The sequence below is a fragment of the Schistocerca gregaria genome, chromosome 2, assembly GCF_023897955.1.
Source record: "Schistocerca gregaria isolate iqSchGreg1 chromosome 2, iqSchGreg1.2, whole genome shotgun sequence".
NCBI lineage: Eukaryota > Metazoa > Arthropoda > Insecta > Orthoptera > Acrididae > Schistocerca > Schistocerca gregaria.
Genome location: NC_064921.1, coordinates 729,162,299 through 729,187,039, shown reverse-complemented (window position 1 = coordinate 729,187,039; position 24,741 = coordinate 729,162,299). Strand labels below are relative to the sequence as shown.

The window sequence follows — 24,741 nt, the reverse complement described above, 5'->3', positions numbered from 1 at the left end:
TAAGTGAGTTAACACAAAAACGATTGTTTGTTAACAAAGAATGTACTCAGTAGTTCTCTTATAGATATACGAAGACTGTCGTAGCAGAGTAAAATGAATGCTTCTTCCTTTCTATATAACCATTCCTGTAGACTAGTAGACACCTAGTAGACTTGCAATAGGCATGGGTAAGTGTAGCTATGTTGGCTTACTGTGATTTATATGCCATGAAATTTTCTTCTCTTCAGTATCTGGAATGACAGATGCTTTTTTTTCTTTTTTGTGGTTTTAGGGCGCACAACTACAATGGTCATTAGCGCCCAGACAGATGCTTATGTCAATAGGATGCATGAATGGGGGTTTATGCTCGTGTCAATAGGATGCATGAACGGAGGTTTATGCTCATCATGCGAAACTTATGTAAACATGTTGTCCTGTTGATATTGACAGATGAAACTTAATTTGGGGTGACAAATGTCTTATGTAAATCAAAAATATGTGAATATGAAACTTAAAAATACCAACTGCTTGTAATGAACATATAAAATAAAAGATATCGACCTTGAGGAAAAGGTTGTAAAACATTGTAAAATTATATTGTAGTGCTGGGATCGAGAGGGTATAAAGGAATGAGTATAGTAGTAATAGTTTTGAGTGGTGTGTAGAAAGAAATGTAACTAACACACACACACACAAACACACACAGATGTAAATACCTAGTTTAATACAATAATGAGGTATTATAAAATTAATTTATATGTATTATATTGTAAGACCAGGGCTATGTTGAAAGATGGCATCTCAAAACAAGACTGTGAAGTTATACGAACACTTAACAAATGCAACAAACTAGCGGACCTGTGTGTCAAAGTGAAAAACAAGTGTGAGTGGTTACCAAAAGCAAAACATTTCAACATTCGGTAGAGGGTTCAGAATAACATAGAAAACATTGTAAACTTACCTTGACCTCAATCAAGTGTCAATGCGGTGCTAAAGGAACAAGATGGGTTTGATCACTGAAATATGTGAATTACGATGGTGAACCACTGCCCTGGGCCATAAATGATGAGCCTACTCTTTGCAGCATTGATAATCCAAGAACTGTTTGTCCACGACAAGTTGACGACTGGTGCAGTGGCTGTCAGGCTGCCCCCACATTATGGCTGTCAATGGGGGAGGAGCGGGGAGGGGAAGCCAGTTTCGGCTGCTTGCAGCAATACTGGCACCACTATCCATGTTTCATACTTAACACGAAATCGGAGACGGCACACTCAGAAATACTGTGCGCTTAAAAGACACTCGTAATTTGTTGACATATTCATGCTCAAGAGTTTTGTCTACAACTTATGTATTATTTATTAATCACAAATAATGAAAAATGAAAGTAGATGAACATATAACTTGCAACACTATGAATCAAAAGTCAAAAACATGATTTATGAAACTGTTTGCGCACTGCATCTGTTAAATACAGCACAGCAGTAATGCTTACAAAGTGTGGTTAACTGTGCCTGAAAGAAATTGTCAAAATGATGTTCACTATAGGTCACTGTCATCTGTATTTGACTCAAGATCATCTTTGTCATAGCTTGAGAGCACAGTATTTATCATAGCTTAATCAATGGCCATTTCCTTTATTCCATCCCATGTCCAATACTCTTGCTCCAGATGTTTCACCTTCCTGCAGCAACTGATAGGAATGCTGCATTAACAATATTCTGCGGTCAGTCTTCCTTCGACATGTCACCAGTGAACTGTTCCTTGAAATTGTCTTTTATTTTCGCCCATGTCAATTCTATTAGATCGCAGTTATAGTGCAGTAAACGAAATATTTTGTGGCCTCTGCTATCAGTGATTTTATCCACAATGTACACTTTCATTGCTAGTTTGTTTCCTTTATAGACAACAGTTCAGTCTTCCTCAATGAACTGTTGCAGTTTATTTGCTTGTCTTGCAACCACTCTAACGTGATAATCCTAAAATCGTAATTGTTAGGCAGTCTGTCAAACTTCCTGCTGTGGTATGGCACTTTATCCATACAATAATATGCATGTGTGGAATAGTGGAATATAGGAACCATCGTACCTGCAAACGCCCCCCCCCCCCCCCCCCCCCTCAGCCTGGCCCCCTCCACCGATGTTCAGTAGTTTCGGTTGGTAACTTCAAGAAATTCGCAAGTTAGTGAAAACAATTTCTTGCATTAAAATTTTTGCCAAACTAAAACTGTATGCCAGATGGGGTTCCCATGTTTGAGTTCCAGCCTGGCACACAATTTAATTTGTCAAGAACTTTCAGATAAATACACACTTTACTCTAGAGTGAAAATTCATTCAAGTTTCTTGCATCTTGCTGCAAGTACTTGCCGAATTTGTCATTTTGTGGCAGTTTTTCTTAAACTTACAGACGTTGTGTGTGTTCAGTACTGATATGAAAAAGTCAGTGTCGAAAATGAGAATGGCACAAAGACAGATGGGTCAAAACAAAGTTACCATTGGAACCACCAATCAAGGAAACGCAAAATGAGTTTACCAATCAATTTCATGAGAAGGGAAAGTAGAATGGCAGTATAGATGTCTTTAAATTTTAGCTGATTTTTTTAAAAATGTTACTGTAAACCTAAATGCATCACATTTATAAAAAAAGCAGTAAATACTGCTCGCAAAAATCAAAAAGTAATTAAAACTATTGGTGAGATATTGTGCCACATTTTTGTCTCCTGTTATTGAATATTTGATTATACAACAGAAGAGATGTTTGAAATTTGCATGTGACATCCTCGAAGTTTTTAATCTAAGTAGAGTTGTCTGGTTTTACTTAATTGAATAGTGTTTCTTGGTAACATCAATATACACTGTGCTAACATTTTTTCTATTTTTTTATTTTTGTTTTTCGTCAATTTTTATTCATTAATAACAATGCAACAACAGTGAAGACTGCTCTGGTTTTAAAGAACAACAACACTTCTGCAGCAAGTACTTGCAGAAATTTCCTGAAATAAACTTGCCCCAGTTACTTGAACGAGTAACTTGAGTAACATTTTGTTCTAATGTAAACATCTCACCAAGTGCTTACAAAAGTTACTTGTTAGTAAACACAAGCCTTTCATAATACATCGCATCTAGGGCAGCTTGATGTTGGCAGTGCTCGAAGATAAATGAATATCTTTTAAATGGTGTTGATTTTCTCTGCTTCCAGCAGCAAAAGCACAATCGTCAAATTATCGTAGCCGAACAGTATACATGCGCCACAGTGCACTACTTTGAAACAACGTGATAAACACTTCCCCAGCAAACTTTGTGGTGAAAACTGAAATGATATCACAAACTCAGACAGCCTGATATCACAAACTCAGACAGCCTATCTGTAGCTGCAGGACCAATGAACACACAAATTGCGCACGGTGTACACCCTGTGACATGCATGTGCTTAACCCTGCCGGTAGAAGGCAGCAGTTATACTCCAATAACTGGAGCAATAACTTTGACTTTCAAATTGTTATAAATTATTTGTAAGCATTAATGTACATATTATAACACTGAAATGTCCTTAGCAAAGAAGATATTAATATTTTAGCCACCGCTAAAGTTCTTTCATACCCATTCAGGGCAAAAATCATAATTTAAAGTGTTTAAAGATAAAACAACTGAACATGTTGTATTGCACCGCCACTGTATACTGTCATCCAGTGATAATGGACAATGTCGGTACACAGTAGGGAGCAGTTGTGTAGGTACCTATAAGGTTGCTCTACGTAGACAAATGAGACATATTAATTCATACAGGCACTAGTTGAATGCACCAAAGATATATTAATTCATAATGTGACACATTAATATGATCTGAGAGGGTGGAGACCGAGCGAGGTGGCGCAATGGTTAGCACACTGGACTCGCATTCAGGAGGACGACGGTTCAATCCCATCTCCGGCCATCCTGATTTAGATTTTCCGTGATTTCCCTAAATCATTTCAGGCAAATGCCGGGATGGTTCCTTTGAAAGGGCACGGCCGATTTCCTTCCCCATCCTTCCCTAATCCGAGCTTGCGCTCCGTCTCTAATGACCTCGTTGTCGACGGGACGTTAAACAACACTAACCTAACCTGAGAGGGTGGAGGAAAAATTAAAAACGATGCAACTTCAGATTTTTTACAGTACCTCTCTTGTCTTAATGCTTGTTATATAGCTCTTCTGTTCTTGTCTGCCGTGTTGTACAGACATATTTTTGTTTCTATATGTCTAACAACTAAAAAGTGGATAGTGTAATATTGTGCCCTGCCCGCAATGTTATTTTCTAAATTTCCTATCAAAATATCAAGAGTTAAAGATATGATTTAACCACTGAGTCAATGAACTGTGCTCCACGTCAGTGAGTATGCCCAGGATAATGAGAGCAGCGTAGCATCATCATCATCTGTATTTTGTTCTATATAAGAATGCGTGATTGGCTTTTCTTTCTCTTCTTTAGTCACACACCTTTCCAACAGCATTTTACACTATCAGACTCTTATTTTCTTCCATTTTGTCCAAATGAACTGAAATTGTATTCCTGTCAGGAATTTGTTTAATTGTGCCATTATTATTGCCAATTGTGATTACTGATATGACTTTACTATGAATACTTTTTTCTTTTGCTACACAGTCGGGCTAAGATTATTGTAATTTCTACGGATTTCACCGGAATATGGCAAAAATTCTTTGTTATGTCCAAAACTGTGAGATTATTGCATGAGATGTCAGATGTCTGAATAAAATACTTCTTTCGTTAAATAATAATTGTTTAATTTGGCATTTCTGTTTTCATTTCATAGTAACAATCATCAATCCAGAATTTATAAATGTTACAGATTTACTACATTTTTTCTTATGTTGCCAAGCCAATGCGATACCCATGAAATTAAATTAAACTACTCTGAATTTTCTCGCAAGGCAAGAAGACAGCTAGTAATTTCCCTGAGATTATAGAAACCCAAATTAAATATTTTTCAGCACATCAAGAGTCTACCAACATTCACTTCAAACAATAAAAAAGGTAAAAAAAAAAGAGCAGATTTAACTATGGAGTGAAGTGATTTATTTTACATAGTCGATAATATCGTGTGCATTTTCGGACAAAAAATAATTTTCATTATAGAAACTAAGAAAGTGGTATGTGTGTGTGTGTGTGTGTGTGTGTGTGTGTGTGTGTGTGTGTGTGTGTGTGTGTGTGAAATATTTAGGTTCATTTTATTTTTCATTTAGTAGATTTCCTTTTCATTATTTATTTACTTATTATCAATTACTATTACTATTATTATTATTATTATTATTATTATTATTATTATTATTGTAGCTCATGAAAGAAAAGTATTTTATTTCTACAAGCTTCAAGTACACCTGTTCCCTCTATGTGCATCATGAGCCACTGCAACAAATCTTCGGATGCACAGAAATAATCCTCAAGAAGACAACCACCGCATCATCATCAGCATTGTTGTACTATGAGAGAAAAATGGTAATTATCATTCATAGGAAGAGAACATTCAAGACTAATTATTTTGAGTTCATGTAACGGAAGATTGAAAGCAGTACCTATTGTCATGTCCTGCATGGTGTTTGTATAAAAGAAAGAAAAAACTTTCCCCATCAACAAGCACTGCTTAGTATGATACTTTCATCATACGCTGTCCCTTGCCAAATTAATTATATTTTTATACGGAGAGAGGTGCAGTGGGAGGCACTGTGTTTTTGGAGGCACTGTGTTTACAGGCTCTCACAATCAAGGAGGTCCTGGCTATTGCTCAGCTGTTCAAAGTGTCCAAGCTGCAACCAAACAGTTTGAGGATATGACGGACATAGTGGTGATGCACTCGGTTCCACAGTGTATGTGTTGTTCAGCAACACAGTCATCATTTTTTACTCATTCATACTATTCACAATTGGACTGTGGCTCTTCTCAATGCAGTTTCCCCTTGTATCTTCATTCGTTTCCAAACACACTCCTGTAGTCACTGTCTGCACCGGCAAGTATGATGCACAACTTGCTGTAAACGTGGTCATATGACAGCTGTCTGTTGTCGTTCCCCAGCTGGCCTGTCCATAGACTTGGAGTTTATTGAGATTTATAGTGTCACGCTGGTGCACAGCCGAGATCTCAGTGTTCCCAGAAAAATCTATATCATACTGCAAACTCAGCAATGCCCATTTCATTTTCAGGTCAATACCAGGGCTTCAGTGTCTCTCATGAATCTGGAAGCACTTGGGATTCCCTTCTCTTTCCTGCAATAATCATTGTTTGATCAGTGACAGTGATCAGCCCTTTCCTGTTAAAAGCCATTTCAGAATCACTGTTGAGTATCAGCATGTCACAACGCCAGTCACATTTTTGGCTGTATACAGTGTGACACTGAAAAGATTTTTGGTCTCAATGCGGGACCTTTGGTTTCCAGATTTGAGATGCTTTGCATAGAACTTGCAACCTGGTACTCATTTCAAGAGGATAATTCTATGGGCATGAAACTTTTATGGGAGACATGGAGAATGATAAATCAGCTATGAGTACATGCAACACAAGTATATATTGGAGCGGTCTGCTTCTTCAGTTCAATGTGGTCTTGAAGATCTATGGAAGCAAGTGAGAGTGCCACTGATGTAGCTTAGTATTGGGATAAAAAAGTGTAAAACGTTGATGACCTTCTGGCATGGAAGTAACGACAGAAAGATGAAGTTTTAGCGATAGTCTTGATATTGCTGACTTTGCACTATAGTGATGCCTTGAGGCACTAATGGCAAATGTGGTTTCACGAGGCATGGTCTTTATAATGAAAGACTTTGAAGAAGAAATTGGTAGAGCTGATTAAGCAGAATATATTGATTTGAACTTGGAACATCCATGGCGAAATTCCTATCATTACACATGGGACAGCCAGTCTTTTATAGGAAAAGATGAGTGTCAACAAAAACTTCAGTATCACAACATCCTGCATCAACACATCCATCAGTATTTTTTTAAGCATCAAGCAGTCATTCCCTAAATGAGGTAAGAACAGATCTAGCATTAACATGGTGAGTGATCAAGCACATAAAACACCAATAAATTACTAAGCACTCCTAGAGAGATATTTCTGTATGTTTCAAGAAAATGACCAGACAGAAATATTAATGAATAGTTAGAAATTTTTATGGCATAAGATGCCCAGACAGAAAAAAATAAGTGAATATTGTCCTGGCGTCCACCTCTGCCAGCACACCTGTCGGCACCAGGAAACATTGTATAGGAGGCGCTAAACTAGGCACACCTATGACAAGAGAAGACCAATACACACCCCAAGGCTATGCGCTGATAACACCCCCTGGGTAAGATGCATATAGGCCACCGCCACCGAACAAGCTGGCTTTATCTCTCATCTCTCAACCTCAGTCCATTGCATCGGGACTCAGTTCGCATTGCATATCAATTCTTTGCACTGTGCTCTAGTCTTCCACAGTGATAGTCGTTGCGTCGCACCTTGGCTGCCTGTGGGGGAATGTTAGCCATTGTATAAAGTTGTGATATGGACACGGACAACATTCATGAATTAGTACATGTCATTTGATTGCTGTCAACCACAAAACTTCAGAATGGACACCATTGAAGTTAAGTACTCAATTGGTTTCTGTAATAAAGTTTATTTTAACAATGCACACATTTTGTTTTGTAGTGAGAGGAAATTGGCCACCTACCCATCATACGACCCTCTCCTCATCCAGCTAGGAACCAAAAACATTACAAGAGCGCACAGTCACAACAAATAAAACCCACTTAGCTACAGAAGATTAAGCAATTGTACAGAAGTGAGTCTTAAGAAAGGAGAATCACAATTTAGGTAAGCAGAGAAGTCAAGGACAGCACCCCATGCACAGCAGGAATACAGATATTCAAAAGAGGGAAGAATCCTATACTACACATACAACGTACTGATCAAAATTGCTGAGAATTTGCGTATCACACCCACACAGTCAGCAGTACAGTCTTTCATAGCTACACACCTCTAGTTGTGTCTTTCAACTGCCAGTCTGCCACATGGCATCTTTGTGAGTGCACTGGTGTGAATGTTGTCTGTGAATTTCGAAATGACTGACTTGAAGGACCAAAGGATATCTGTGAAGTTTTGTTTTTAACTCCACAAAACTTCAGCTGAAATGCATCTCATCCTCAGGGAATCCTCTTGAACTAAGTAAGAACTGAGTGATTTAAGCAATTTATAGATGGCCAGAAGTCTGTGGAGGATGACAAACATTTGGGATGGCTGTCAACATGACAACTCCAGAAACAATCACGAAAGTGCATGAAATGGTTATGACCCTGAAATAAAACAGCAATCACTGCTGTGGATGGCATCATACTCACCACCACCCAAAAAGTATATTAGGTTTGCAGTATCATCAAGTCAATGCTAATGATCTTTTTGACATTCAAGGACTTTCTGTAAGGAACTTCTTCCATGTGGTCAGAAAGTCACAGGGAAGTTCTACTGCAACGTTTCAAAGAGACTGAGGGAAGATGTTAGGTGCAAACAGGTGAGAGATGCCATAACAAAAACTGGTTGCTGAATCATGACAATGCACCTATTCATATGCCTCACTCATTGTGAGGGAATTCCTGACATCTGCTCACCATGCACCCTACTCATCTATTGTAGCCTTTTGTGATTTCTTCCTCATCCTGAAAAATGAACTGGAAGTTTTGACTACATAAAAAAGATTCATGTGTAATCACAACTAATTTAGAACACGATTCAGTCAACAGACTTTTAGCACTGCTTCCAACCATGGAGAAAGGCTGGAAGCGTTGAGTACAAGGGTAAGGGAACTACTTTGAAGATGATGGTATAAATTATCAGAACAACATTGCCACTAAGGTATGACTTACCAGACTGGTCATATGTAAACAAACAAATCAGACTTACTACTTTAAAGCTGAAAAACTTCTGCACCAAGTTTGTGAATGTTAAGGGGATAGACATTAGTAACTCTGAAACAAACTGTTTCACATACCATGGAATGCATCTCAACAAGTACGGTAAAAGGACGTTAGCAATGCTCCTGAAGAGATCTCTCTTGTCAACGAAAGTAAAAATAAGTCTGTTATTGTGGTGGGTGATCCTTCACATGGAAACTAACAGAGTGGACCAATTCCCATGTAATGCAACAAAATAACGGAATGCAACTTAAAATTAAAGACCCACTCAGGTGCCACATTCGATGACCAATTAAATGATTCTCTCTTTGATTTAAAACGTAATAATTTCACAATGCATCTTAACATAGGCAGTTTATCAGTAGGAATGATGAACAAATTGTATGAACTAGAAGTATTTCTGAAGAACACAAGTTCTGTAAAAGTTATATGCTTAAAGGAGCACTGGCTTAAAAGTGAAAATATAAACTTGATAAATTCACTTTCAGGTTACAATTTGGCAGTGAGTTTTTGTAGAAAAAACAGTTTTGGAGGATCATGCATTCTATTAGAAGACTCACAAGGCTTTGAAGTCAGGCAGACTTTAAATTACTTGAACAAGGAACTATTATTTGAAAGCTGCTGCATTGAACTTTTGGAATACAGCATATTAATTATTAGTATATATCACATCCCTGACTATTCTACTACATGTGCATTTTTAGACAAACTTGACACCTTGTTGTATAGATTGCAGGTAGAAAAGTTATGTAAAAAGGTCATGACTTCAACATAAATGTAAGAGATTATAACAAATTTGCCATTTATCTGAAGGACATGTTATCTACAAATGGCTTAACATTAAACTTCAGTGAGTACACTTGAATAGCAGCATTTTCTGCAACATGTCTATATAATATAGTGAGCAGCATCAGCTATGGTGCTACAGAAAAGTCATCTTAGAATTAGGTATATCTGACTATTCAGCCCTTTTTATCTCATTGCCAAATTTAGATAAAACTGTAACATTGAAAAGAATCAGGAACTTCAGCCAACACGATGTGAATACATTTGTCTCAAGACTAAATGAAACATCCAGGTCTTTCAGCAAGCAGTACTCAGTACACACAAACTACAATGCTTTCATATCAGAATTCATGAGTGTTTTCAATGAATACTTCCCCTTCATAACAGCATGTGACAAAAACTGTAAAAAGAACTCATGGATAACTGAAGGCACCAGGATCTCTAGTATTAGAAAGAGGAAACTGCAAATGCAAGCAAAGAACAACCATGATGCAGAGTTTGTCAGCTATGTAAACAAATACAAAAGAATATTTGGTAGAGTAGCTGAACAGGCACAACAAATGGCAAACAGTAAATACATATCAGATGCCACAAATAAATCAAAAGCTGTAAGACAAACTGTCAGGAGGGAAATCGGTGCAGAAAAAACAAAAAGTTTTAATCATAAATTAGAAATAGATGGGGAAATGATTACAAACTTCAGACTTATATGCAAAGAATTTAACAGGTATTTAATAAATTCTAACAAAATTGACAAACTTGCTCCTCCCCACGTACATCCCACTATAATGCAGCATAAATCAGTAGAATTCAAATTCACTCATGTATCCTGCACTGAGGTGGCTAACATTATAAAATCCCTAAACAATCTAAAATCTGTGGGCTGGGATTAAGTCCCAACAAAAATAATAAAGGCAGGATGTGATAATATCGCACCCCGACTCTGTCACATAATAAATCAATTGTTTGATGAGGGCTGGGTAATTTCAGATACGATTCTGTATGCAGATGACTCAACAGCAGTAGTTTGCTGTAAAAGCACTGAAGAATTAGCACAGAAAACAAAACAGACTCTTCTAGAACTAGAAAATTGGATAAATAATAATGCTATGAAACTAAACTTTAAAAAACACAAATTTTACACTTCAGTACCAAACAAACTGTTGAATATGTAACACAGTTAAATTATGAAGGCAGAGAACTGCTAACTGCAGAATCTGTCGAATTTCTGAGAGTGACCATAAACAAAAACTTGTCATGGACTGATCATGTGGGTTGCTTACTGAAGCAGTTAAATAGTTTTGTTTATGCAATGAGGGTTCTGAATAAAATAACTGACTTAGATGTTAGGAAAATAGTATATCATGCATATTTTATATCAGTTGTAAGATGTGGCATAATTTTTTGGGAAGTTGAAAAATGAAGCCACCTCAGAGTGTTCAAGCTACAGAAAAAAATTCAGAGCTATGACTGGAACAAACAATAGACAATCATGCAAACCTTTATTTGCAAGTCTTGACTTACTGACAATTCCTTCCGTGTTTATATATGAAACAATTCTCTTTGAGTAAAAAAAAAAAAAAAAAAAAACACCACATCTTTTTGAGGAAAATTCATCTACACATACTTATGAAACAAGGCACAAACAAGATTAAATGTTACCTTGCCAGTGGTTATAACACATAGTGGCATGTACAATTGCACCTTCTGCCTCATTTTTGTCTCCCCTTGTCCTCACAGTAGGTGGGTCTTCCTCAGCCTGTGGTCTGAATGGCCTTCCCTCCATTCTAATCTAAATGAACTTATGCCTCTTTTCTGGCAAATAAATTAACAGTTCCTGATGCTAGCATAGTCTTTTTTGTGTATGTGCACATACTACCAGCATAGGTCAGCTAAATATTAGAATTTTGCTCCTGAAGATGAGTACTGGGCAGTCATTCTTTCTCTCTCTAATTTTATAATGTAATAATGTATTTAAATGACTCAAGCAATTTTCTCAAAATTGCAAATATTTGAATGAGTAAAACAACTCTCTAAGTATGGGTTACTCACTTTTACCTAGTTTTATAAACAGATGTAACCACTGAATATTTAAGTCTTGAGGAATTATACCTTACGATGCTGGCTGCAAAAATAAAACAAAGATTGTGAGGGATTGTGTCAAATAAATAGAATATTTCGATATTTTGCAACATTCTCCTTCACAGCAGGAAGAATTATTGTACCGATAGTGACATGTGCAATGTCTGCCCCACAAAGTTTAACACACTTTTATCTGAGTGTATGTTTGTAGTTACTATACTTAATGCAACTGGTTCAAAAAACAAACTGTATATAGACACCATTGACTTTATATGTTTTTACCCTGCTCATCTGCTACCAAGCAGTTCATTGCTACTGCAATGAGTAAAATTGCTACATATAGCATGTAAAAAAACTTATTTCGTGAGCCACACATGGCACAGTGTGGGTGGCATGCGTCTCTCATGATCTCGTAGCACCGAACAATAGTCGACATGAAGCTCGCAAAGAATCAGTAAAGTCAACTGGTTTTTATTAAAGAGAATTTGTTGCCTGTTATATTAGTAAAGTAAATATCTTCTTACTTTCACAAGTATTCTGAGTGCACCTCATGACGAATTGCATCTTCCACTCTCAGCAGACATGGTGACTACCAGGAGGGTGCACTACAATTAAATCCTTGCTGTGATATGGTTATAGAAGTTCCATGGACCAACAAGTCCCACCATGGAAGAGTGCTAACTTCCTTAGAGTTCATCAACAATGTCAATGTAAGAAAAAAGAAGCACATTTGATTACATGCAGACAGTGTAGGCTTGGTCTGAATGAAAGACAGTTGGTTCTTGTATAACAATATTTATAGACAATATATTTTAAATGTTCAGTTGCCTTGAAAGTGTTTTATCTTAACTATAGGTGTAGATGTTTGATGTAGTGGAGCATTGCAGAAAATGTAAGTCTGAGGTCATTTGCATAAAATCTGAGAGGGAGACTGAATTTCAAGTGAATGAGTACTTGCGACTGTACATAGAGAAAACATAGCATTGCACTATGATGATAAATTTATTGGCAAAACTTAGTGATGTAGCTGGATACATAGCCAAATATATTGCTGACATTGCCATTATTTCAGGGTTATCACAGAAATCAAGGAATGTAAAGCACTTTGTTGAAATCTGCTATGTACAAAGCAATGCCTTCACTGCAATAAAAAAAACTTGAAGCAAAGCTTACATATTGACGATTTCCTTGTAAAACTACAATACTTACTGTTCAGGATCATACAGTGTATGTGACACCTTCTGAACAACTCTTGCTCCTGCAGTTTCGGCAATCTTTATGACACGTTCATCCCTTTCCCTTGCATATGGTTCTATATCTGTTTCAAAAGTGATAACTTTGACATTCCATTCTTGAAACTTATCTTTGAAAGTCTCCTCAGGGGTACCACGCAAAACATACAATCTACAAGAACAGAAATACCAATGAGAAAATTCTTACTATCCCAAATAAGACTTCACTTGTATTTAAAATAACATAAATGAGCAACTCTGAATAGATGCTCGCAATAGATTTATCAGCTTCTTGTTAAAGTATACTGAAATTATAACACTGATTAGTGAGGTGTAAACAGCAGCATAAAATGTTATTTCCAAGTGACAGATAATCATTACACAAATGAGAATACTTGATTAAGCAAATACAAGAAACTTCTCTGCGACATGAACAATTTTAGGTCAAAAAATTCACCATCAGCTCTGTTATGGTTTATGGTTTAACATCCTGTTGAAAAAGAGATCAATAGTGACAGAGCACAAGCTAGAGCAGAACAAGTATGTGAATGAAATCTGGTCATGTCCTTTTCAAAGGAATCATCCCAACATTTAATACTAATTTGAAGTACAGATAGATATCTAGTATGGCACAAAGTAACAGATGAAATGTCATAGAATGGGTACAACTCAGTAATTATTTGCTTCATAACACATGCTACAATTTCTATGCTTTGGCTTTGAAATTAAGAATCACTCAAGCAAACTTTGCCTCTAGCTTATAATTATTGATGACCTGCTGCCAACCCAAACTGATCAATGAATATTAAACATACACGTTGTATAATCTGTGCAGTATTTAATTTTATAGGTTTAGCTACAACATCATTTTATAAATGAAAATGTCCCTTCATCTTTCCCATTAAAATTCTATAATGGTTCTTATTATCCTTCCTCTGAAATACAGTAGGTTAACTTTCAACTAGTAAATTATAATCTGAAACGTACATTCCAATTTACAAAGACACTATTTTAACACACGGTGTTCATCACAGTCATGAGTAGTTGAATTAAATGACTGATGAATGATGGCGGCAGCAGCACACTGTAGTATGGATTTCATACAAAATCATTAAGGCATCATTTCGATCCATGATCCCCACAACTCCCAGCAACGGTTGTAACTAATTCTATGGTGTGCACATCTCACAAAGTAGCATCCCAGTTGTACTCATTAGAATATGGAAGTCATCTGACTGGGAGGAGATTGGAGGGAGGGGGGGGGGGGGGGTGGCATAGGAGTACAAACAACTTTATGTCAGGTACAGGTCACCTACGAGGTGCAACAGGTGAACAAACAAAGGCCCATGATTATACAACAGGTTCTTGTATTGCACACTAGTAAGAGATGATCACAAAATTTTAAACTCATCCCCACTCATCTGAACAGTGCTCTGTTGTCAAGGAGTATGCATCGTCTCTTAATCATATATGTGAGCTTTTTCATACTTCAAACATCCAACGACAGTGCTCCTGGGCCCATGTTAATCTTGGTGCCGTGTGACATGCGGAAAGGTATTTGAATGTGGCTGTGGGTACAGTACCCTAGAGCAAAGAGGTGATTCTCAGTGGTACAGCTACTTACCTGTTCTTGATATCTGGCTTTGAATTAACAAGTGACTTGCTGCACTGTGGCCAGTTCATAACAAGTACAATCCACAACAGTGATTGCTGGCATAAACAAGTTGCACACAGCAAGTAACTTTAGTGTTGGCACATGAAAAGCCCATTGAGTGTATGACTTCAAAGCTGGAGTGTCCTAGGCACTGAGCATCCACAATCTGACTGCACACACACACACACACACACACACACACACACACACACACACACAGAGAGAGAGAGAGAGCAATAGTAGAGTAGTCCCCCGGTGTGTGTATGTGTTATTGTTTCAGCCTTATTTCTTGTGACACAACATTCAGTAAAGAGCAGATTGGTTGTTATGTTTGTTAAGCATCATCTGTGAGTTCCACAAGGTCTTTCAAATCAAGGGATCCCCTATCAGGAATAAGTAAGCCTGTTACCTCATCAGAAGTAAGTTTGTATCATACTCTCACCCTCTGACTGATACAGTTACTACATCCAAAAAACTCAGGCGCATCCCTTTGTCACCCACTACCAAAAAGGCTTTGATAGTTCAATGGCTAACATGCACTTACTGTGTCAGCAGATCTTTCTTTGCATTCTGAAGTTGGCAATTACTTGACATTAGTCATAGCCAGTCAGGTGATTGTATACGGTAACCAACGAGAGTCTCTGAATATAATGCTTTCTTTTGGCAGATGATACAAACTTATTACAGCTGTTTTCAATATGGAGAGTGCCACAATTACTTTTACTGATCTGGTTATTAGGAATTTCAAGATTTCTTATTGATTGTTGCATTTCTAAGGTGACTGGAAAAAACTAGATGTGCTGATAGATTGACCTCTAGTTAAGACTGAAGCATAGGGACAGACTGAACTCTAGTGAACACTAAAGCATAGATTAAGTTGGAATGTGATAATTTGGTTGAGAGTTGGCGAAGCCAACAAATGTATTTTAAGAAAATGGAATGTACTGACAGATTGCCCTGCAGCACAGCCTGAGGCCAAGGTTAGGTTGGAATGTGACAGTTTGGCTGTCAGTTGGCGATGCCAACGAATATGAATGGAAGAAAACTAGATGTCAGCCAGCAGTATCAAGACCGATGTTATTTGTTTCAAAGAACACACTTGCTCAAAAAAGATACCATATCATTCTTGAACTTTCCAAATTATGTAATTGGTAACATTTATTTAGATCTAACAGCCAGGGTTGGGGATGGTATGGGAGGGGATGGGTTATTCAGCACATACTATGAAACTGCCCTCTTGAATACTGAGAAACACTTTGAACATTTTGGTATAGAAATCAAGCAGTCTAATATTATAATAGTCTGTCTTTACCATTTTGCCAGTGGAAACATATCCCAGTTTCTGAACAGGCTTGCAAGTGTCATGTATTTTTACAAATTGCAAGAAAAGAAGGTATTATGTGGTGATTTGGTTAAGAATTCATGTACAGCAAATAGTGTCAAAAATCTTATAGCAACTTTCAGCACCTAAAACATAATTGTTGTTGTTGTCTTCAGTCCTGGGACTGGTTCGATGCAGCTCTCCATGCTACTCTGTCCTGTGCAAGCTTCTTCATCTCCCAGTACCTACTGCAACCTACATCCTTCTGAATGTGCTTAGTGTATTCATCTCTTGGTCTCCCTCTACGATTTTTAACCTCCACGCTGCCCTCCAATGCTAAATTTGTGATCCCTTGATGCCTCAGGACATGTCCTACCAACCAATCCCTTCTTCTAGTCAAGTTGTGCCACAAACTTCTCTTCTCCCCAATCCTATTCAATACCTCCTCATTAGTTACATGATCTATCCACCTTATCTTCAGCATTCTTCTGTAGCACCACATTTCGAAAGCTTCTATTCTCTTCTTGTCCAAACTAGTTGTCGTCCATGTTTCACTTCCATACATGGCTACACTCCATACAAATACTTTCAGAAACGACTTCCTGATACATAAATCTATATTCGATGTTAACAAATTTCTCTTCTTCAGAAACGCTTTCCTTGCATAATAGCCCATCCAATTAGAATAACACATAATCCAAGCAACTGGTAAATGCAGTGTTCCAGAACCCAGAATCTCTTCAATTTATGAATGTCCTCAACTGATCCAGTGTACACTCTGACCATCAAAGTATCATCCACTTTCATCTACAGAAGACATATCAAAGACCTTAGCAATAATGGCCAGTTTAAAAATCTATTCGGTCTCAGAAAGACAATGTAGATAAGAAAACTTCACTATTCCTTGGCATAGTGTGTCATCATTTCACTGTGGTCTTCCCAGTAAGAGTCAAAGTACAATATTCAGCCAGGAAAACTGATAACAGGGGGATCACAATAAGATACGAATGTCACGTAAGAATAAGAAGTCACTCTATGAGCAAAGTGTAAAACCAGATTATCCAAATTTCTGAAGTTATTTAAAATTTTACAAAAAGGTTCTTCATAAAGTAAAAAATCTAAAACAAAACAATTAGTAAATAAAGCCTGCATAAATGATTCTAATAACAAATCTAATGCCATGTGGGATACAATCAGAAAAATTTCACAAATTTATATCAAATGGAAAACACAAGAATCTCTTAACATTTAATAAACAATCACTCTCTTTATTAATCCATTAACAATATACATTGTATCGATGTAGTCAATTACAATACAGTTTCTTATCTTTAATTTGTTTCAAAAACTTGGATAATAAATACAAATCTTTTTTATCAGTATATATAAATAATATTATTTTTCCATATTCAGATATTCTTCAATGCTATAAAAACTATGTGTTAGTAAAAATTGTTTAAGATCCACCTTGAATTTATGAAATTCTTTAATTTTATTTATTGTAGAAGGCAATGCACTAAAAATTATTTTGGGCTGGTAGTTTACACTTTTTTGGTAGAGTGCTCCTTTGTGAGTGTCTCTGTGAAAATCATCCCTGTTCCTTGTTTCATGGTTATGAACCTGATTATTTAATATTGAAAATTCCTGGTGAGTTTTCAGAAAGCATACACATTCATAGATGTATAAGCTAGGAAGAGTCATTATTTTAAATTCTTTAAATATTTCCCTGCATGACACTCTGCAGGGAACCCCTTTCATCATTCTAATAGCCCTTTTTTGAAGTTTGAAAGCTTGTTTTGCCGTACCTGTATTTCCCCAGAAGATCACACCATATACACTCCTGGAAATTGAAATAAGAACACCGTGAATTCATTGTCCCAGGAAGGGGAAACTTTATTGACACATTCCTGGGGTCAGATACATCACATGATCACACTGACAGAACCACAGGCACATAGACACAGGCAACAGAGCATGCACAATGTCGGCACTAGTACAGTGTATATCCACCTCTCGCAGCAATGCAGGCTGCTATTCTCCCATGGAGACGATCGTAGAGATGCTGGATGTAGTCCTGTGGAACGGCTTGCCATGCCATTTCCACCTGGCGCCTCAGTTGGACCAGCGTTCGTGCTGGACGTGCAGACCGCATGAGACGACGCTTCATCCAGTCCCAAACATGCTCAATGGGGGACAGATCCGGAGATCTTGCTGGCCAGGGTAGTTGACTTACACCTTCTAGAGCACGTTGGGTGGCACGGGATACATGCGGACGTGCATTGTCCTGTTGGAACAGCAAGTTCCCTTGCCGGTCTAGGAATGGTAGAACGATGGGTTCGATGACGGTTTGGATGTACCGTGCACTATTCAGTGTCCCCTCGACGATCACCAGAGGTGTACGGCCAGTGTAGGAGATCGCTGCCCACACCATGATGCCGGGTGTTGGCCCTGTGTGCCTCGGTCGTATGCAGTCCTGATTGTGGCACTCACCTGCACGGCGCCAAACACGCATACGACCATCATTGGCACCAAGGCAGAAGCGACTCTCATCGCTGAAGACGACACGTCTCCATTCGTCCCTCCATTCACGCCTGTCGCGACACCACTGGAGGCGGGCTGCACGATGTTGGGGCGTGAGCGGAAGACGGCTTAACGGTGTGCGGGACCGTAGCCCAGCTTCATGGAGACGGTTGCGAATGGTCCTCGCCGATACCCCAGGAGCAACAGTGTCCCTCATTTGCTGGGAAGTGGCGGTGCGGTCCCCTACGGCACTGCGTAGGATCCTACGGTCTTGGCGTGCATCCGTGCGTCGCTGCGGTCCGGTCCCAGGTCGGCGGGCACGTGCACCTTCCGCCGACCACTGGCGACAACATTGATTTACTGTGGAGACCTCACGCCCCACGTGTTGAGCAATTCGGCGGTACGTCCACCCGGCCTCCCGCATGCCCACTATACGCCTTTGCTCAAAGTCCGTCAACTGCACATACGGTTCACGTCCACGCTGTCGCGGCATGCTACCAGTGTTAAAGACTGCGATGGAGCTCCGTACGCCACGGCAAACTGGCTGACACTGACGGCGGCGGTGCACAAATGCTGCGCAGCTAGCGCCATTCGGCGGCCAACAGCGCGGTTCCTGGTGTGTCCGCAGTGCCGTGCGTGTGATCATTGCTTGTACAGCCCTCTCGCAGTGTCCGGAGCAAGTATGGTGGGTCTGACACACCGGTGTCAATGTGTTCTTTTTTCCATTTCCAGGAGTGTATAACCAAACTGTTCATGTAAGCATAATACGCACACAGCAATGATTCAGTGTTGCAGCATTCCCAAAGCATTCTTAGCACATAGCAGCATTTACTTAAATTTTTGCTCAAAACTTCTAGATGCTTTTCCCATCTCAAGTACTCATCCACCCATATACCGAAGAACTTTATGTATGGAGCTTGTGCAATAACATAGTTCCCTAACTCAGCTTTTACTCTTCTTCTAACTTTACTTTTAATATTACTGAAATTCAACAATACCATTTTATCCTTATTTATGATCAAAGCATTATCACTAAACCATTTTCCTGTCTCTTTTATTGTCCTAGAGATACTCTGTTGTAGATCATCCTCAGTGTATCATTTTATAAAAATGCTAGTGTCATCAGGAACATCACCATTTCTACAACTGTCAGATGGTTTGGCAAATTGTTTATATACACCAAGAACAACAGGGGGTCTAACACAGAACCCTGGGGCACTCCATAGCTAGTGTTGTTGTTGTTGATTGGTTCTTTTTTTTTTAAAAAAAAAAATACTTTCTGTTGTCTATCAGAGAGATAAAACCTGAACCATTTGAAGGCAAGTCCCCGGACCCTGTAACATTCTAGTTTCATAAGCAATTATGGCTGATTAAATCAAATGCTTTACATAAATCTAAGAACATTCCACAGCTTAATTCGTTCTTTTCCAAGGCATTTAGAACCATTTTCATGAATTGGAAGACTGACGTTTCCAAGGATCTGTTCTTTCGAAACCCATTTTGAGCATTAGTCAGTATTTTATTTTTATTCAGGAAGTCAGCTAGCCTTTCATACAGTACTCTTTCAATTACTTTAGAGAAACCTGACATTAATGACACGGGCCCATAATTATTTATGTCATCAACACATGAAAGACTCCAAACACATTTGTGATACATTTAATAAACACTTTTCTAGAATAACTAGTAGCCTTTCAGTTTGTTGCTGTCCACCAACAAAATCTTTACCTCCACTGTATTTAACATCTGACAAACTGGTAAAGATGGAATTATGGTGCTGTTGCCTTTCGCATTGCAGGCTCCATTTGGTAAAAGTCTGCACAGTGAATACTGAGAAATGAATATGGTGAATGATGAGTCAGATGTTTAGACAGGATCGCCAAACCACAGAGAAAATAATGTTTGATAAAGGTCATCCATGATGTGGAGTGTATGAAATTACATGGCAGCATAATGGAATATATTGAGTAGAATGCTGTCACATAAAACAGAATAATCTGTAAAATTTAAAATGTAATCTTCGGTTCCCACATAACCACAACCTTAGAAATCACAACATATCAAAAATACCCCACAAAGTTCTCAAAACAATCGTTCACCTATGATACAGATCAGTCCATCACCAGTCAGTTTTACTCCAGTCACATTTTTTGGCCTTACCAACTCGCAACCAAACTGTAACATTTCAATCTAACATATACATTGGATTACGCTGCAGATCAGTCCATCATCACAAGCAGTTTTCTTGCACTCACATTCACTGGCTTTGTCAACTCACAACCAAACTATAACACCAAATTACGAAACTATATCCAAAAAAACTCCTATCGTATTCTGAAACATAGACAATATAAGAAATACATATGAAAACCAGCAACGAACTTCATGATTCATAATAGCCAAATCAGTAACTGTTAATTTCCGGTATTCATGTCAAAAATTAATAAATTTATGTCTCCCCTGAAAAAAGTTATTAGACCCAGCTGCTAATCATTGTGTACTGTATGCTATCACCCAACTGGCTATAACCAACAGGAACTAATTGCCAACCACAGTATGCAGCAGAAGATCCGTCAACACTGTAAGTGCACTTTAACTGACAAACTTCTTTTTCTAATGCCTGCAACTTTGAAGGAAATTCTAATTATTAGGAATATCAGAAATTACCTCTCATCTGGCCTTGAATGTTAAACTAGATATTTCCTCTCATCTGGCCTTGAATGTTAAACTAACTATGTAATAAAACATGTTGCTAATAAAACAGCATCACCACTCTGCAATATAATCAACTCATCTACAAGTACCGTTCCAGAGAGTTCCAATACACAAGAAAGGGGGCAAGCACTAGGTCAACAACCATCAACCTATATCCCTCTTCCCAACTGTACCAAAAGTAATAGAAAAAATTGTATATGCTTCAGCAATGTCCTTTCCTTGAAAGTAACTCCCTACAAACAGCACAGCTATTCAGCTTTCATAAACATAAATCCATCAATGAGTTTTTATTCACATTTACTGACCAGATAGCTTGTAGAAATAACAACACGTGACAGAAGAACAACCTGTTCAGAAATAATATGAGTCACATCAAAGGCTCCATAAGTATCAATTTTAGGACCCCTCCTTTTCCTTCTCTTAGTTAATGACTCCACAGAACACCAACCCTCAACACTATAACAGCTACATACATATTGGACCCCTTGCATTTTTCAATATGGCACAGACATAAACACTAGGAATCATTACCAGTCAATTTGTTACCACAACCTTATTTTTCTTGCGGGGGGGGGGGGGGGGGGGGGGCTGGGGTGGAACGGTCATGTGTTTCTTACCAATCACCTTTAGGTGAATACATTAGTCAGGTGAAGATGATTGATACAAAACTCACTTCCCTTGGAATTTTTATCTTGTGCTTCAAATGACAAATGGATGGTTTCACAGTGCTCTGTGTGTTTATGAAACAAGGGACCGATGACCTATGCAGTTTGGTCGCTTTAATCCTCAAACCAATCAACTGAAACCAACAACAAGACAAAGCCACTACTCAGATGATCACCCAATATGACTTTATCATTGGAATATACTGAGAAAGCCTGCAATCAGTACTTTTGACTGCTCACAGATTGCCAAACAATCAAATAAAAATTTAAACACTGACATAATTTTTTAATATATAGTGTCCATTTTTGCATGTTTTTGTTTTCCATGTGCATAAGTTTTTTTTTTTCAGTTTGCATCATTTGTCAGTTAGGTGAAAAAAAAAGTCAGTTACAACGGAACTGAGGATTTTTTGGTAGGGAGAATGCAGCAAGTTAATTTGGATGGAGAATCATCGACAGGTGTAGAAATAACTTCAAGTGTGTGCCATGGAAGTTAGCTGGGTCCCTTGCTGTTTATGTTGTGCAGTAATGACCTTGCAGACAATAATATTAACCTCAGACTTTTTGGAGATGATGCAGTTAAATGTAATGAAGTGCAGTCGGTAAGAAACTGCACAAATATTCTGGTAGATCTTCATAACATTTCAAAGTGGTGTGAAGATTAGCAACTTCCTTTAAATGTTCAGAAATCTGAAATGTGTACTTCACACAAAGAAAAAACAAGAACATAGTATCCCATAATGTCAATAAGGCATAGTTGGAATCCACCAAAGCATACAGAAACCTGAAAAAAATGAATCTGAATCTGTGTCAGTCTGGGTTAAAGGTACTGACAATTGCAAAAAAAAATAAAGTCGTGGGTGATCTCACTCATTATTATAGAAATTAAATAAATTATTCCCTTTCCTTTATCCTTACAAAAAAAACTACACATTTAGAGTCACAGAGATGTCAAAAGAACTGAGCTGGAAGACTACAAGATTGGCAAACTATCCCAAGAAAGCCCATTTACAAAGTAGTCCTGGAATACACTGCAACATTCTACATATCACTCCCATAGGAATCATGGTGGCAGATTAGATTAATTACAGAACACACAGTGGCATTTAAATGATCATTCTTCCGACACTCCATATGTGGATGGTCCTGGAAAAAAGCCCTAACAAATGGTACATATCCTCTTCCATGCACTTCACAGTGATTTATAGAGTACAGATGTAGATGTAAGGATGAATAAATATTTTAGGTAGATGTTCAAAAACATAAAAATGTGTAACCAACCATTTAAGTCCATATTCATGACAGCTACTAAGATAACTGAATAGAGAAATTTTCAACATGCCACAGCTAGACAAGGTCCAACATAATAGATCCCATAAGATAAATTCCATGACTGTATTCATAGAACAGAAACACTACCTCCCATCTCATTTATCGCAATTCTGTATCCATTTACCGCATTCCTTGTTTATGGACTGGTATCAACATACAGTCTATGTGTATACTGCATAACACAGTTTTTTCTCTTTTCATTTCGCATCGCTATTGGTTAGTGCACATAATTACAGTATATGTGTTAGCTTATTCACGTTGGTCTCCTGTCGTACCAAAGCAAATATTTCCAGCGTATTCAGGAATCTTTCATTTATTTCCTCCTGTAACGCTACCCCCACAGAATACAAGTTACCCTTCCTTTTTGTTATGTTATTGTCATGATTACGATTTCAACTAGGTATGGCATCGTGTGTTAGTTGCGCATAATTTTATACAATATTTAGTAGTAATACATGCAGGCTAACCTTGTTCCGATTTTACGGAGATTTGCGTCCAGATCACACAATGTTTGCTGTAAGAACCTCCAACGATTTGGGCCAACGCGCAACTTCTTTATGATCCAAGGGTCGAGGACAAAAACAGGGCACAATTCCAGGTTTTCATTGTAACACTGAAATATACAAAAATTTCGTAGGCCTTATATCAATATGACAGTTACACGTTTATAAATTGGTATTAAGTTAATACGCACAGCGGATATCGCTTCCAGAAGCGCTGGGTTGTCATGTATCCTAAGCCCTTTTCTGAACCAATGTATTGCCACTCCTTTGGCCATTTTACTGGAATACTAATATACTATAAAAAGAGAACTAGTGTGCGCGCTTCCCCCTCATGTTACGAAACATCCACAATACCACAAAGGTAACATGATCTTTCGTAGACAACGGCTCCGAAGCAAAACCAGTTTGGTTACGGTAAACGAACACACATCCAGCTCAAACTTGGAATATTTAACATGTGTGTACGCGAACGCTAGGTCATGAAAGTCACTAGTCCATTGGGAACTAGTTTTCAAACAGGCGCGTTTCAAAACAGACGACTCACTAAAGGGATTGGAAAATGTCAGTATTTGAAGCCAATATTTTCAGACAACAGCATATTAGACTTTAGCTTTATCATAATGTATCAAAAGAGAAAAGTGGTTCTTAAGATCTACTTGACTTCAATTCTCATTTACATATCGACACAACATTCCGCATTGCCGAAACACAGACAATTAAACAATAACTGGACAGTACTCTATCGATTGTTAGCACGCAACACTATCGAATCAAATTATGCTTCTCGAAACTTTCAAATGGAAAGTGAGAGTTGCATGCGAAGTCAATCTTCCCATATAAAGTGGCAGAAAGAGGACAAGTTTCGCCTAAAATAGTCCTCCAGGAATTATTAACGATCTGGCTAGGCCCCCAAAAAGTTATTCAACGGTTGCTGATGAATTCACTGTGAAATACGTGACAGAGGATATTTTTTATTGTAGCTACCAAGTGCATCAAAGTTCCCTTCCGCTCCATCCTC

General features: G+C 38.1%; 1 protein-coding gene across 1 annotated transcript in view; it reads right to left on the bottom strand.

Moving 5' to 3' along the window:
* Window positions 1-24,462, bottom strand: part of LOC126334862 (cryptochrome-1) — a 77,433-nt gene extending 52,971 nt beyond the window's left edge. The window contains exons 1-3 of the mRNA XM_049997546.1: window positions 23,915-24,462; window positions 23,688-23,833; window positions 12,991-13,185 (exon numbers count right to left, since the gene is read on the bottom strand). Of these exons, the coding sequence (XP_049853503.1) occupies window positions 12,991-13,185; window positions 23,688-23,833; window positions 23,915-23,998 (425 nt within the window). The 5' untranslated portion in view covers window positions 23,999-24,462. The remainder of the gene's footprint in view (window positions 1-12,990; window positions 13,186-23,687; window positions 23,834-23,914) is intronic.
* Window positions 24,463-24,741: the final 279 nt, after the last annotated feature.